General features: G+C 43.9%; 1 protein-coding gene across 1 annotated transcript; it reads left to right on the top strand.

Moving 5' to 3' along the window:
• Window positions 1-4,984: 4,984 nt before the first annotated feature.
• PDP1 (pyruvate dehyrogenase phosphatase catalytic subunit 1) lies at window positions 4,985-14,989 on the top strand. The gene is given in 5 exon segments (XM_036740866.1): window positions 4,985-5,066; window positions 5,069-5,182; window positions 5,185-5,367; window positions 5,370-5,393; window positions 10,779-14,989. Coding segments are annotated over 5 exon segments (2,058 nt in total). The 3' UTR covers window positions 12,434-14,989.
• The last annotated feature ends 252 nt before the right edge of the window (window positions 14,990-15,241 follow it).

Raw genomic sequence — 15,241 nt, 5'->3', positions numbered from 1 at the left:
TGAAAATTTAACAATTGGCTTTTTTGAGCAGGTTTGAGCTGACTCTTGCATGCTGCTGCCTTTGCAAACACCCCTCCCCCCAGGGTCTGACCAGATCCATGTGAACCCGGAGTCCTTGGGGAGGCACTTAGGCATACAGTATGCCCCTAATGCTTTAGTAAACAGTCTTTGTATCTTGGTACTGGTAAAAGGCTTACTAGGACATCAATTGATACATGTCATCTAGTCCTACTCACTCTTTTATACACAAGGAAACTGAAGAGGTTCAGAGGGAGAATAAAAGATGTGTCCAAGATCAGAAGAGGATTTGAACTTAAGTCCTCTGACTCCAATTCAGTGCCCCTATAGGTCATCCTATCTCAGTTCTGCATGTCTAACCAGTCTAGGTTAGAAGATAACCCAAGCTACTCAAACTCTTAGCCTGATAAGTTTCAGTTATTCCCAGTACCTCTTTCCCGGTTTTCTTTATGGGTATCAGTCCCTGGGTCATCTCTTCCATCTCTTGGCTGTAAGGCATATTCACTATATATTAGTCTTGGCCCCCTGAAGGGTACAGAATCTCAAAATTTCTGTTGGAAAGGACCTTGGAGATTACCTAATTCAATTTGTACATACCCTCTACAATAATCCTGACAAGTAGTTGTCTAGCCTCTATTTGAAGCCCTTCAGTAATGAGAAAACGAGTACCTCTTGGTGCAGTCCATTTCACTTTTGGATATCTCCAATTGTTTGGAAGTTTTCCCAGCTGTTAATATTCTAGATGTGTTCTGACAAAGGTAGAGTAGGCTTATTACCTCCCATCCTGCCCATTATGCTTTTCAACGCAGCCTAAGATCAAATTAACTTCTGGGTCTCATTTTCCTCCTCTGTAACAAGAAGGGGTTGTACTAGATGATCTAAATAGTCTCTTCCAGCTCTGACATTCTATGCTCCTATGGTTTATGATTCTGTACCTTACCGTTCTCTTGGCACCTTCTAATACAAATACATTGACATAGACACACAGCTATGGGACAAATATAAAGTTGGTGAAAATAAAATTAAACTACTAAATGAAATCATTTCGTGGAGAAGGGGGTGTGGACAAAGATACAATTGTGGTGATGAGGTGGAATAGCAGTGGGAGTTCCATATTGGCCTTTTGAGAGAATGTGGGGAGAAGTGGGCAAGGAAAAAGAATGACAGGATCTTCTCTAAGCAATCCATGGAGGCTTTCTGGAGGAAGTCACTCAAAAGAGCACTGAGGTCTTCAGTTCCACATATGTTGCTTGGGTACGAGTCAATTGTCCTTTATGTATTCCTTTCTCTTTCATCCATAGGATGGGACAACACTTGGGATTTCACTACTCTAGGGAACTCTCGATTGAGGAGACTCCTGCTGTCAAGGTACAGCTGGCACTTTCCCTGAAACTGACACCTCATAGAGCTCCTTAGACTTGTCCAGGGTCATGCAATCAGTATAAGTCTAAGATGGGATCGAACCGCAGTTTTTCTGGCTTTGAGGACAGCTCTCTCCAGTTTGCCTCTTTCAAAACTCAGCTCCTTAGTGATCCTTTCCTGATCCCTTTGATATTAGTATTCTCTCCCTCCTCCTCCAAAGATTATTTACTTAGTTTTTTGCATGAAGTACCTTCCTAATAATAATATACAAACTCCTTTGGGGCACGGACTTTCTATTTTTCTTTTGGTCTTTTCAATCTCTACAATAAAGCACAGTGCCTTTTTCATAGTGGCATTAAATAAACTAGGTAATTGTAACTACTAGATTCTTGTCAATCATGTCAGCATGCATTTATTAAGCATTTATTTTTGTCAGGCATTGTGCTAAGTGCTGGGTATGCCAAGGCAAAAAAAACCAAAAAACCAGTCCCTGCTCTGAAAGAGCATACCTTCTAATGAGGGAGATAATATGTAAATAATTAGGCACATCCATATATCCTATGTATGTATGATCTAGAATAGATGAGAGGGGTAATCTCGGTGGGAAGGCAGTAGCTGGAGAAGCTGGAGGCTAAGGGAGGGAGGAAATCAGGAAACACCTCCTACAGAAGGTAAGATTTAAGCTAAGTCTGGGAAGCCTTGGTAACTGAGTCAGAGGTCATAGGGTCATAGGGAACAGCTAATGCAAAGGCATAAAAGTGGAAGATGGAATGCTTCATTTGAGGAATACCAAGTAGGCCAGTGTAAGTGGCCCACAGAGTGGGTGGAGAAGAGTAAAGTGTGTAAGAACACTAGATAGGAAGGGTCAAGGTTTTGACCAACTTTAAATGCTAAATAAATTTATGTTTGATATTGCAATAAGGTGCTAGTGGGGCTACCTGAACAGGAAATGACATGGTCAATTTTAGAAAAATAACCTTGGCAGCTTGAGTTTAGAGAAATTTGAGGTGGCAGACTAGTTATCAGGCTACTACAATAGTCCAGGTTAGAAGTGGTGAAGGCCTGAATTAGGATTATGGCTGTGTGTGGAGAGGAGGAAACATATGATAGAGATGTTGCGACGGCAGAAACGTTCGGCTTTATGGAATGAGAGTGAGGAATGGAGGACGATACTGAGGTGTACGGCCTAGTGACGAGTAATATGGTGGTATCCTGGACGGTAGGGCAGGGAGGATAGCAAGGGGCAGAGGTATAGGCTTCTGCTCAATGTGTTGAGTTTGAGATGACTAAAGAATATCCAGTTTGTGATGTCTAAGAGGCAGTTGGTGATATGGTACTATAAAAAGAGAGGCTAGAAATAGAAATCATATGCATAACAGATGATAATTGAACCCATGGGAGCTAATGAAGTCACTGAGTGAGATAATATAGAATAAAATGAGAAGTGGGCCCAGGATGGAGCCTTGGGGGACACCCACAAATTGTAGGTACTGTATGAATGAACCAACAAAGAGGAGGTCATACGGAGAATCAGGAAAAGAGCCATCTCACAAAAACCTACAGAGAAGAGCATATTCAAGAGGTGAAGGGTCTTTAGAGAGGTCAAGCAGGATGAGGCCTGAGGAAAGGCCTCATTTGGCATCTGAGAGATCCTGATAACTTTCAGTTTCATGATGAGATCAGAAGTCAGATTGTATAGGGTTTAGAAGAGAGTGATAGAAGACTAGGGATCAAGTGCAGAGAACTTTCTGGAGGAGTTCAGCTACAAAGGGGAGGTGAGCTGTAGGATCACTAGCAGGAATGATGGGATGAAGTGAGAGTTGAGATTTCCTTTGATTTGATTAGTTTGTTTGTAAGGCTGGGGGAGGTGTAGACATGTTTGTAGGCAGCAGGCAAGGCTCCAGAAGATAGGGGGAGAGTGGGGACAATCTGCTTGAGAAGACAAGTGGGAATGGAATCAACAGTGAATGTAGAGGTTGGCTTTGGCAAGAAGGGCCATCTCTTCATCTGACATACAAGTGAAGGAAGAGACAGCGGGAAATGTCTGATTGATATATAAGGATGAGGGAAGAAAAGGATGTTCTTGGCAAATGGCCTCAATTTTTTTCAATCAAGTATGAAGTCCTCAGCTGTCTTCGTAGAAGGAGACTGAATTGGTTAGAGAAGAGGGTAGTATGTTTGCCCCGATTCTTGGGAAACAGATATTCTGACAATTCTATTATTAGTAAAGAGATTTATTTAAACGGGCCTACTTTTAGTTTAACAGTAAGGTAAATAAATGCCATTAAGTTTTATGATACTGTTTCCAAGTAATCAATCAGGTAATGAAACCTCTCCCACTGATTTCACAGTGATAATTCTCTCTTAAAATGGGATTTCCATTCAAGTGAACTTTCAAACCTTACTACAAACACTTAAAGGAGTTACAACTTGAAGTAGCTAAGTGATGACCTTAAGATATCATCTAGTTCAAATAAACACCCCCTACAAACTATCCTAGACAAATAAGACACTATCTTATTTTTAAAGACTGTCAGGAAAGGAGATGCGATTCCTGCTCTAAAGTTCATCCCTGTCAGGAATTTCATCACCCATAAATCACCAGAGCTACTGTGCAGGTCTGCCTGCCTCCTGAAGTGCTGCACTCAGTGTAGATGAACTGAATAAAAAGAAATACCTGAGAACGCTCCAGGATCAAGTGTCAAGCTACCCAAAGTCACTGAGCCTCCATTTCCTCTTGGTACAATGACAGGAGGACCAGGCTAGATGTTTAAGGTTGCTTTCCAACTTTGTATGTGCGGGGCTTCCCAAAAGGCTTAGCGTATGTATGTACATGCATATACACAAAAATATATAGCATTTATGTAATGCTTGTTTGCAAAGGGCTCTACTTGATCTCATTTGGTTACAGTGTGTGTACGTGTGTGTATGTATACACACACACATATACATATACGAGCCTATCTTTATACTCTGTACATGTACGAACACTATAATTAAGTGAGACAACATTGGGCGCTTTGCAAACTTTAAACGAGAGAGAGGGCGCTCTGCGGGTGTGGCAGCTCCTGGTACCCAGGTATAACTGCCTATTTGTCTCCCCATTAGAATGTAAGGTCCTTGCAAGAAGGGGCATGTACTTGATTGACTGATGGAGTCTTAAAAGCCCCTATTTTACAGATGTGAAAACTGAGGCCCGGGGGGTGGTTTAAGGTCTCTCTCCAGGTCCTGCCGGCCGCGCCCGGGGCGGGTCCTCGGTTTCTAGAGCGGGTGCTCTGGAGCCGCCGAGGGGCTGTCCAGGGGCCCAGGCCCACCAGCCGCAGGCGGTCCCAGCTTGGCGCGCCTCCCCCGCCTCGCGGGGTAACGGGGTCCCCTCCCTGGACTGGGATGATGCTGAGCAGCAAGCGCTACAGTTCCGCTGCCGCGTCATCCCTGCGAATCCTCGGCTCGCTCACAGCCCCAGCCGCGCCCCCGCCTCGGCCCTCGAAGGCTGCCCGCGACCGTGACTGTGACCGCCCCGCCTCCTCCGCCCCGTTTGGGGGCGGTCACGTGAAGCCCAAGAAGTCGCACCAATAGGAGGCGGGCGCGGAATGGAAGGGATTGTATGACCCCCGTGACGTCACAAAGCCCGCGGGTAGAGAACGCGGCCCTTCCTCCTCAGCTCCCCCTCTGGCGGCCTCCCCCCGCCTTCCTCGCCGGTCCGCTCCCGACCCCTCCCTGTCGGCTTGCTCCGGGCTCCACGCCCGCCTTCCTTGTACCCACCCACCCGGCCGCCGCGCAGCCAATAGGAAGGCGAGAAGGGGTTCGGGGCCGCCCGGCAAGGTGCCAGAGCAGGGCCGGGGTTGGGGATAGGGCGGGGGCTGGGGCCCGAGTACCCGGGACCTGCGCCTCGGGCTGCGGGGAGGAGAAGGCGCGGGAGCCGACGCCGGAGCCGCTGTGGGAGCCGGAGCCGCCCCTGTCGTCCTCCAACTGCTGCTCCCCAAGGAGAGGAGCCGACTCCCCGGACGTGCCCGGTGCGTAGCCCGCGCCCCCGAGCTGCCCTCGCCGGACCCGGCTGCCCGGAGCTGGGGGAGCGGGCGTGCGTGGGAGGGGAGCGGGGAGGGGGGGGGGGACACCGAGCGAGCGCGTGGGTCACGCCCGTGGGGATGGGCTGAGAAGCCAGGTGTGCTGGAGGGGGAGGATTCGCCCTGCCCTCCCTCCGGAATGCGTCTAAGGGGGTGGGACCCGAGTGTGCGTGTGCTCCCACGGGGGCGTGGGCGTGCGTGGGCAGGGTAGGAAGCGTATGTCAGAGCTGAGCGAGCGAGCGCGAGTGCTTCCAGCTCCGCAGCCCCGAAGAGACGAGGCAGAGAGCCACGCACCCCACGCAGACCCTCCCGCGCCACCTGAGTTATCGGATGCCAAGGCGCTGAATGTGGTGCGGGATGTGGGAGGAATTTGGGGCCAGAGCCCCGAAATTCTTAGGCCCCACGGTCTCATGCGAGTCAGTGGGAGATTGCGTGTCCTGTTCACCGGACCTAGCTCGGTGTGTGGCTTCATCCCCTCCCCCTTACACCTGTCCCTCCGTGGACTTCCCAGTGCCCGTCCTCTCCACCCTCCCTTGGGCTGCTGCAGATGGGGTCCGGATCTGGCTCTGCATCCAAAGTCTAAACTCGCCGTGGACGTGGCTGGGTTTAGGGGCGCCCACGCCGGCAGTGGATGAGGGCTCGTGGGGTGCTGCTGCGTGCATGCTGCTGCTGCTGCATTCTCTCTCCGCTGTACCTGTGCACCCTGAATGTGGGGAGGGGGCTGCAATTCTGCCTCTCATTACCGCTCTCCTTCCCACTCTCCCGGTCTAAGGGTTTGTTTGGTCTCCTCCTCCTCCCTCCTTCCCCATTCACTGGCTGGAGCCCGCCCTCCTCCCCTCGCTCCTCCACCTCTCTCTAATGTTATTAATCTCTGCCTTGCTTTCAATGGGCCGGTGCTGCTGTCGCTGCTGTCGCTGCCCGTGCGGGGTGTGGATGTTGTCGGCTCCGTGTTGTGATGACAGGAGAATGTGTGTGTGTCCCGGGTCCAGGCGAATTGGTAGGTATTCTGTTAACTACCAGCTCAGATACTCCAGGGAAGAGTGGTTTTTATTTTTTTTTTCTATTTAAGTCTTTCTTTCTTTGGGGAGGGGGGCAATTTGCAATTAAGGGGACAGGTAGGAATAGAGGACAAAGACATCCTGAGCTTTATGGAGATGGCAATTGATGTCTCTGGTTTAGGCAGATTTTAGGTTAGGGACAAAGGAAACATCAAAGGAGTGCTGGGCAGTGCCTCTCCCTTTTTGGAGGATCTAATTAATTCATTGGAATATCACCCTGGGATGGGTGAAACTCTGAATAAACACCCCCCCCTCCCCACTGAGAAAATGCAGGAAAAAAAGATCCTTTTGGTGAATTCTTTAATTTATATTTTTTAAGGTAATACTGTATTTTTTTTGCATTAAGGTAATTAATACTGTGTTTTTTTTCACAATAAGGTAATTAATGCTGTATTTTTTTGTACAAAAAAAGCCTTTGAAAGATGAGGTGACAGGAATCAATGGAACAGTAACATTTACCAGTTGGTTTGATTCAGAGGTTTGTTTGTGAAATAGTCATTTTCAGTGCCTAGCATAGGTGCAGCAGTGTTCACACAAGTAATAGATTCATTCTTTGCCCTGTTTTTGGTTTCAGGAGGTTTTTCAAAATTACTCTGGCAAAATCAGCCACTGTTGCTTGAGCTGTGTGTATGTGACTGTTAGGATTCTGTGGTCTAGTCTAGGTCATAAGGCTTGAACTTTTAAGTGAGACTGTGATAAGAAAAATGAGAATTTGGCTTTTAATCAATTTATTAACATCCATGGATGTTCTTTCTTTTTTTTTTTTTTAAATTCACTCTTGGCATCTTAGAATCAAGTGGCCCCAACCTGGTTCTAATTCATCAAGCTTGTTAGCAAAAGTTTTGATCTCGAAGGTCTTGTGTTTTAGTGAGGGATGATTCAGAAAGAATTATCATTCAGGGTTTTGGAGAGACCATTTAGTGCCTGTGACATCAATTCAAAACTTCAGCCTGATGAAGGAAGCAGATCACATGGTAACCCAGCCCTGTGGCTCATAGGAGTGGGTTTTCGTTTATTACCACCTCTTCCCCATCATTTCTCTTTTAGGAGGACATAAGAGTTGTTAGGATATTGGAGGAAACTGAGGCATAATTTCATAAAATAGATTGCTTGAGTAAAAGGGGTTGTGCTACAATTAAAAATTTTTAAAGATAAATCTTAAGGGAATTGTGGTTTTCAGCAAAGGAGCCTTAGAGAGATTTGCTGTTTGAATATTGTATGAAAGCCACCTGCTGCTCAAATGTGTACATCAGACTACCCTGCAAATTTTTCTGTGTTGTGAGATTTTAACCATTTCTCGATGAACTGGATAAAACTGCCTAAAAAGTAAGACAGTTATCAGGGTGATGGTTTCCTGGAGACAACACAATATTTTCAACCAAATCCTGTTTTCTGTCTAGCAAAAACCAAATGGAACTTGATTTTCTCTTAATTGAAAGGTCTTTTTTTTTTTTTTTTTGGTTTCTTGAAAAAAAAATCTTGAGCTGACAAGTTTGGACAGGTATAAACTGCTTCTCTACTTAGATCAGGGGGTCCTTAACCTTTTTTATGTCATAGACCTTTTTAGGAATCTGATGAAGCTAATGGACCTCATTTCAGAATAACATTTTTTTAAATACATAAAATAAAATACAGTTACCAAGGAAATCAAAGATTGGTGAAAATTAAGATGAGATTTCCCACCCCCCCCTTCCAAGTTCATAGACTCCCTGAAATCTATCCAGACTCGTTGGGGGAAGGGGGATCCATGGATATTTGAACCCTAGATTTAGATCATCAAGAAAAATTTTTGTTTTATTCTTAAATTAAAATTTTGTTTTTAATATAACATCAGAAAAATATTTTATAATGGAATGCTGTCAGGTTGACTAAGATTTCTACACTGCAAATCTAAACTGAAAAAACATGCATGGTGGATACAGGCCAATAGCATGTGGTCTAACTACATCTGGGCACATCTCTTGGCTCAAGTTATATAGATTTAACCTTTGGTTGACTTTCAAGTACATTTTGGAGGGCTTTGGGTTGTTAGGCCTGAAGTATGACGTTCTTTGATTGTTCCATCTGAAATATTGTCTTTTCAAGGCTGCAGCCAGAGCACTGTTGAGTCACCTCTTCTTGTTCCTAAAATTCTAACCGTCTGTTCTGATTTCATTTTCATTTTTTAGAAACGTAGCCAGTCTTAGACGTTGACATCAAGTATAGGGTGTTCTCTAACCCTTGTAAAAGGCAGTTTCACTGCTTGCTCTGTTATGAACAAGAATTGATTGTTTAGAGTTTTATTTCTACTTGTCACTTCTTGTTAAATCTACCCTTCAAAAAAAAGGACATAGGGTTTAGTGCACCTCACTTTTTTTTCGTTTTTGTTGTGTTTAGTTTTTCATAGGGATATCAGAGAAATGAATTAGGTGGTATTTTATCGTCCTTCCTCCCCTCCCCTTGTTATTTTCTAAGTCAGTGTCTATACCCACCAGGTGAAGAGGAGGCAAGGCAATTACGTAAAACGTTTACCTGGATAATTGATGCAGAAATACCTGCTGTCGAGGAAAAAGAATGTAATTTTTCCCCCCTCTTGCATGAATTATCCAGGTTAGCACTCTACATTTGTTGTATTTTCTAGATAAATGCTTAATATTTTGCTTGGACTGTGTATACTGACTCATAGTAAATCCTGATTTTTATATGTGATGATAATTCTATATATTTCCTCCTGAAGTATTAGTGCACTGTATTAGTTTCAGAGCACCTCCTCCAACTACCCTGACATGGTGAGGTATGGTTTTCTATTAAGAAGCTGAGAAATAGAACATTTTTTTAACCTCACTATCCACCATGGAGGAAAAATAAAATATTAGAACTGATAAATCTAGGACCCTTTCAGCAGGAGAATTAAATTCCAAAACAGAGACTGTTCTTCACATTGCTAACAGGCTGTTTATGTGTTCCAGAATCCTTTATCATGAGGAATGAGGACAGCACACATCAGTGAAGCCTGTGGATAACCACAGAGTCTCATTTCAACAAATAGTTTTACCCTCTCTTTCACCAGCTCACTAAACAGAGCTGCTAATGAGTAGCCAAATAGAGCTAAGCTTCTCTTCCTTCCTATCCCCAGTCTAACCTTCTTTTGTGCTTATTTCAGAAGCCATATTGAGCAGTCAGATGGCCACTAGGAGGGAGAATTTCAGCTCCTGTGTAATATGATGTTTTTAAGTATCGAAAGAATCTGTGATCTGATTTGCATACTTTCCACTAATATTGATTAAAACCCATCCTCATATTAGCCAAGTGAGTTTCTTGATTTTGCAGAAATTCACCTGGTGGCCATCCTTTTATTAATGAAAGTAAATTAAACTTAGCCAGACAGGTTCTTAGTGTCTGCACCCCAAGCTCCAGATTTGAAGCCTTTTTAGCTTAGTAAAACCTACTTCAGGACCTACTGGCACAAAACCTTTAAGAACTCTTCTGTGCCAAAATGAGAGACTCAAATAAAATTTTATTGAAAGATTTATATAACTGGGTAATTGGCTTTGATTGAAACAAACATTGATTAAGTGCTTGCTGTACTAGGTACTGTGGTAAATGCTAGACATCTAAAGACAAAATGAACCAGTCCCTGCTTACCTTCTCCCATGGGAATTACACCACACCGACACACTCGTGTGCGTATGTGTCTGTCTTACCTATTTATCCGTGAGTGTGTACAAAGTAAATTGCTTTGTGCAAGACTCTCCTAGGTGCTGGGGGTGCTAAAAACAACAGCCCTTGCCCTCAAGTTGCTTACTGGGGGGGCGGAGAGGAGGGAATGCAAATAGAAGGTAATTTGATGAGGGAGAGAGCCCTAGCAGCTGGGGGCAACCAGGAAAGAACATTTTCATGAGATTTAAAGAAAACCAGGGATTTTCAGGGTCAGCTAGGTGATGCCATAGTGCATAGAATGCTGGGTCTGGAGTCAGGGACACTAGTCTTCCGGAGTTTGAATCTGACTGCAGACACTTACTAGCTGTGTGACCCTGGGCAAGTCACTTAATCCTGTTTGCCTCATTTCCTTATCTGTAAAATGAGAAGGAAATGGCAAACCACACCACTATCTTTGTCAAGAAAACTCCAAATGGGGTCAATAAGAGTGGGACGGGACTGAACAACAACAGCACGAGGTTTAGAAAATTGCCCTTAGCTATGCTTTTAGGATAAACCTTGAGGAAATAATGCTTATCAGAGGTATCATCTCTAATCAAATGTGTATGTGGTTTTTTCCTTTGCATTTGTTATCCAGGAATCCCGGTCAGAAGTTCCAGCCTGCCCTTGTACTCCGATGCCATGCCGGCACCGACTCAGCTGCTTTTCCCCCTGATCCGTAACTGTGAGCTCAGCCGTATCTGTGGCACTGCATGCTACTGCCACCACTCGCACCTGTGCTGCTCCCCCCCTCCCTTCCCTCTCAGCCGCCTGAGATACACCCCTCAGAAGGCATTCTCGACTTTCTGCCGGCCAAAGGATCACTTCTGGCAGTATACTCACACGAGGAGGTATGCTACCACCCCTCAGAGATTTTACCTCACGCCTCCGCAAGTCAACAGCATCCTGAAAGCCAACGAGTACAGCTTTAAGGTACCTGAGTTTGATGGCAAAAATGTAAGTTCTGTTCTCGGATTTGACAGCAATCAGCTGCCTGCCAATGCTCCCATCGAGGACCGCCGGAGTGCAGCGACTTGCTTGCAGACCAGGGGGATGCTTTTGGGGGTGTTTGATGGCCATGCAGGGTGTGCCTGCTCTCAGGCAGTCAGTGAAAGGCTTTTTTACTACATCGCCGTCTCTTTGTTGCCTCATGAGACTTTGTTAGAGATAGAGAATGCTGTGGAGAGTGGCCGAGCCCTTCTGCCCATCCTGCAGTGGCACAAGCACCCCAATGATTATTTCAGTAGAGAGGCGTCCAAACTTTATTTCAACAGCTTGAGGACTTATTGGCAGGAGCTCATAGACCTGAACACTGGGGAAACCACTGATGTCAAGGAGGCTTTGATTAATGCTTTCAAGAGGCTTGATAATGACATCTCTCTAGAAGCTCAAGTAGGGGATCCCAACTCTTTCCTCAACTACCTGGTGCTTCGAGTGGCCTTCTCGGGGGCCACTGCTTGTGTGGCCCACGTGGATGGGGTTGACCTGCATGTGGCCAACACCGGGGACAGCCGGGCTATGCTGGGGGTACAGGAAGAAGATGGCTCATGGTCGGCAGTCACCCTTTCCAATGACCACAATGCACAGAACGAAAGTGAAGTGGAAAGACTGAAATTAGAGCACCCCAAGGCCGAGGCCAAAAGCGTTGTGAAGCAGGACCGGTTACTGGGTTTGCTGATGCCTTTCCGGGCATTTGGAGATGTCAAGTTCAAGTGGAGCATTGAACTTCAGAAGAGGGTGATAGAATCAGGCCCAGATCAGTTGAATGATAATGAGTATACCAAGTTTATCCCCCCCAATTATTATACCCCTCCATATCTCACTGCTGAGCCAGAAGTAATATACCACAGGTTAAGGCCACAGGATAAGTTTCTGGTGCTGGCGACCGATGGTCTGTGGGAGACCATGCACAGGCAGGATGTGGTTAAAATAGTAGGCGAGTACCTAACTGGAGTTCATCAACAAAGTCCTATCTCCGTCGGAGGTTACAAGGTGACTCTGGGGCAGATGCATGGTCTCTTGGCAGAAAGGAGAGCCAAGATCTCCTCTGCATTCGAAGATCAAAATGCAGCCACCCATCTCATTCGGCATGCTGTTGGCAATAATGAGTTTGGGGCTGTTGATCACGACCGCCTCTCCAAAATGCTCAGTCTTCCCGAAGAGCTTGCTCGGATGTATAGGGATGACATCACAATTATTGTCGTCCAGTTTAATTCTCATGTGGTGGGAGCATATCAAAACCAGGAACAGTGAGTGACTAAAAAATTAAGGCGATTACAGAATGAAAATAGCAAGTTTGAAGGGTGAAGATAAAAAAAAAACCTGACTTGAGAAATCCTTCCAGTGGGTCAGCCCATCAAATCAAGCATTTACTCATTTAAAATCCTAGCTGATGCAGGTGTGTTTCTAGAATTGGGGAGAATGTCAGGAAAGGGCTAGTAAGCTGACTTCTCTAAAAGTCTGAAAAAAAAAATGTCGCCTTAGCTTTGACCAGACATGGCCTCCAGTTGTTAAGGAAAACACACTTGGAGACCTAGCAAGTTCTCATTACAAGTATCCTCTAGGGAGGAAAGGCTAAATTTTACCAGTCTTTGAAAATAGGCATGACCTCAGGATAGGACCTTGACTAGGCAGAGTGAAAAGGAATTCGCTGGATCTATGTTTACTGCAGAAAGGGAGCATAATGTTACTCATTTGCAACCTGATTTTCTTTAAGAAAAATACCTGCTCCCCCAATGAGCAAAACTGTTGCCGAAATTGCACACTTCCCCCATATGTTTATGTTTACATGTTCATATAGCTCTCTCCATTTAAATGTGTTAAGCTGTAAGTTAGCAAAACTCAAGCAATTCAAATGCATTCAACCAATTTGGTTTATGACATTTAAATGAAGTGCTGCTTTTGGGGAAAATGTAACCAAACTTTGTTCCCTTTCTGTTCCACCTACCCTCCCCCCAATATCAGCTTCCTGTTGGAAGTTAAACGTCTCTATTCTTACAATAATTTTAAGAAAACAAAATTTTTGGTTCTCTCATTTGTTACTGATAATAAACAAGGAAAAAAGCATTGCGTTTCACTGGTATGATGTGACAGGCTTAGCTGACAAGCTTAAATGAATAAGAGACTTTTCGACTTTTGTGAAAGATGTTTGTTTTTTTTTTTTTTTTAAGACCAAGAAAGGGAAAACTGACATGCTCAAGAGCTTAATGCCTCTCTGAGTTTATTTTACATCAGTGTTCCTTATGAAATGATCTCCAGCTATGGCATGCTATCAGAGTGGGGATAGGCCGTTGTTTACCATAAGACCACCATTTTAAAATTGTGCATGTTCTCCAAAAATTGTTACCAACTTTGTATTTCAAACATGCCAAGTATATGGCAAGTTAGAAAAGGTAGTGTGGGGATGGGGACATTTCAATATCGCCATATAGAATTTTCCCCTCCTCCCCTGAAAACACAGGTCAGAATGTAAACATCCTCAGTTTAAACATTGCTAAGTGCTTTATACGTACTCTGGCTTGTAAATAGGAATATAAAGAAAGATAGAGATGAAAAACCTAATGGAGGTAATTATTGTGTATGCCTGATAATTAATATTGATCACAGCATCATCACCCACGGCCATTTTCTACACCTATGTCCCCAGGTGATTTCATTTCTGCTGACCATAGAAGGAAAGGAATACAATCCCAATGCAGAGAAATACATTTGTGGTGGCACATTGGAGCTTATTTAATGTGTATCATTGGACATTTCACTATTGGATTTACTTGTAAACTGTCGATTTATTTTCTCCAGTCTAGTGTCGGTGAAAAGACTAGCCATGACTACATTTGATTTGCAGGTAGATTTTGGATATAATCTGTTCCCAGCTTTCTGACATGCAATTAGATGGGCATATTTAGTGATAGAATAAAAATTGGACCAGATGTGCAAGGATTCTTTCTGGGCTTTCAGCAGTCAGGCAACTTGTGGACTGCTAAATTTCATTTTGCCAGAAACTCACCCAAAAGGCTAATAGCCCAGAATAACTTGCTATTTGATTTCTGGGTATGTTACACACATTTAGTACTCAGTGCTGTGAAAAGAGAATCACTAATGCATTGTACTGTAGAAATGGAGTTACATCAACTGTTCTGAATAAAACCACTGAATATCTAGTCAAATCTCTGACGTTTGTGTATAGCCCAATGCTATGTAAATGTGGCTTCCCATTGTCCTAACCAAGATGGTGGCACTTCCATTATTAAAGACAATCATATATTGGTCTTCAATTTGAAAGCTCAGTTCATTTTCCCACAGAAGACAAAAACCACAGTTTGGATTTTTTGACAGCTTTAGAAATGAGATAAATTGGGTGTAGTTAGAGTGTAACACCATCCAAAGCAACTGTGATCTTTTAATTTGTTGTCTCTGTGTTATTCTTTATGCAGAACTAAAATTCTTGTGTAGATAAAAAGGCTTGTATCTTTCCTGTTGCCTTGTCTCATGTGTAAAGTATGGAATGTATGTAAGCTGTTAAAGTATTTAGCCTTTCTTAAATTTTTCTACTGTTTAAACTTTCTAGCAGCATATGCACTTAACTACTGTATTTATATCCAATCAGTGGTTCATTATAGTATTTATATTAAAAAAAAAGTCCTTAATGAGTTAAAAAGGGATCCTGGTACTATAACAGTACTCAATAGGAAAACAACAGCAACAACTTTGTTTCATAACTGTACAGGGATATATTAAAGTGTTTATGACTTGGAGAAATGTTGTTAGAAATGTCTGGAGTGAATTAAAGCATTGTAACTGCTTTCCAAATGCCTTGTGATGCGTTTTAAACATAAGAATGTCTTTTAAAACAATTTCAATATCTTTTGTTTTTATACCGCTTTCATTTCTAAATAGCTCTTCCTCATCCCCTACCCTGCGAGCAATCCCTTATAAAAAAAAATTTGAAAAGAAAAAAGTTATGCAAAACTTATCAACACCTCAATGGCGTCTGGGCGATGAATTAGAGACTGATAACTTCTGCAGAGAAGGGAAGGAAATATGTTTTCCCATCTCTTCTTG

This window comes from Trichosurus vulpecula, chromosome 1 (assembly GCF_011100635.1).
Source record: "Trichosurus vulpecula isolate mTriVul1 chromosome 1, mTriVul1.pri, whole genome shotgun sequence".
In the NCBI taxonomy this organism is placed as follows: Eukaryota; Metazoa; Chordata; class Mammalia; order Diprotodontia; family Phalangeridae; genus Trichosurus; species Trichosurus vulpecula.
Note: the sequence above shows the minus strand (reverse complement) of the source record. Positions and strands in the feature narration are given on the sequence as shown.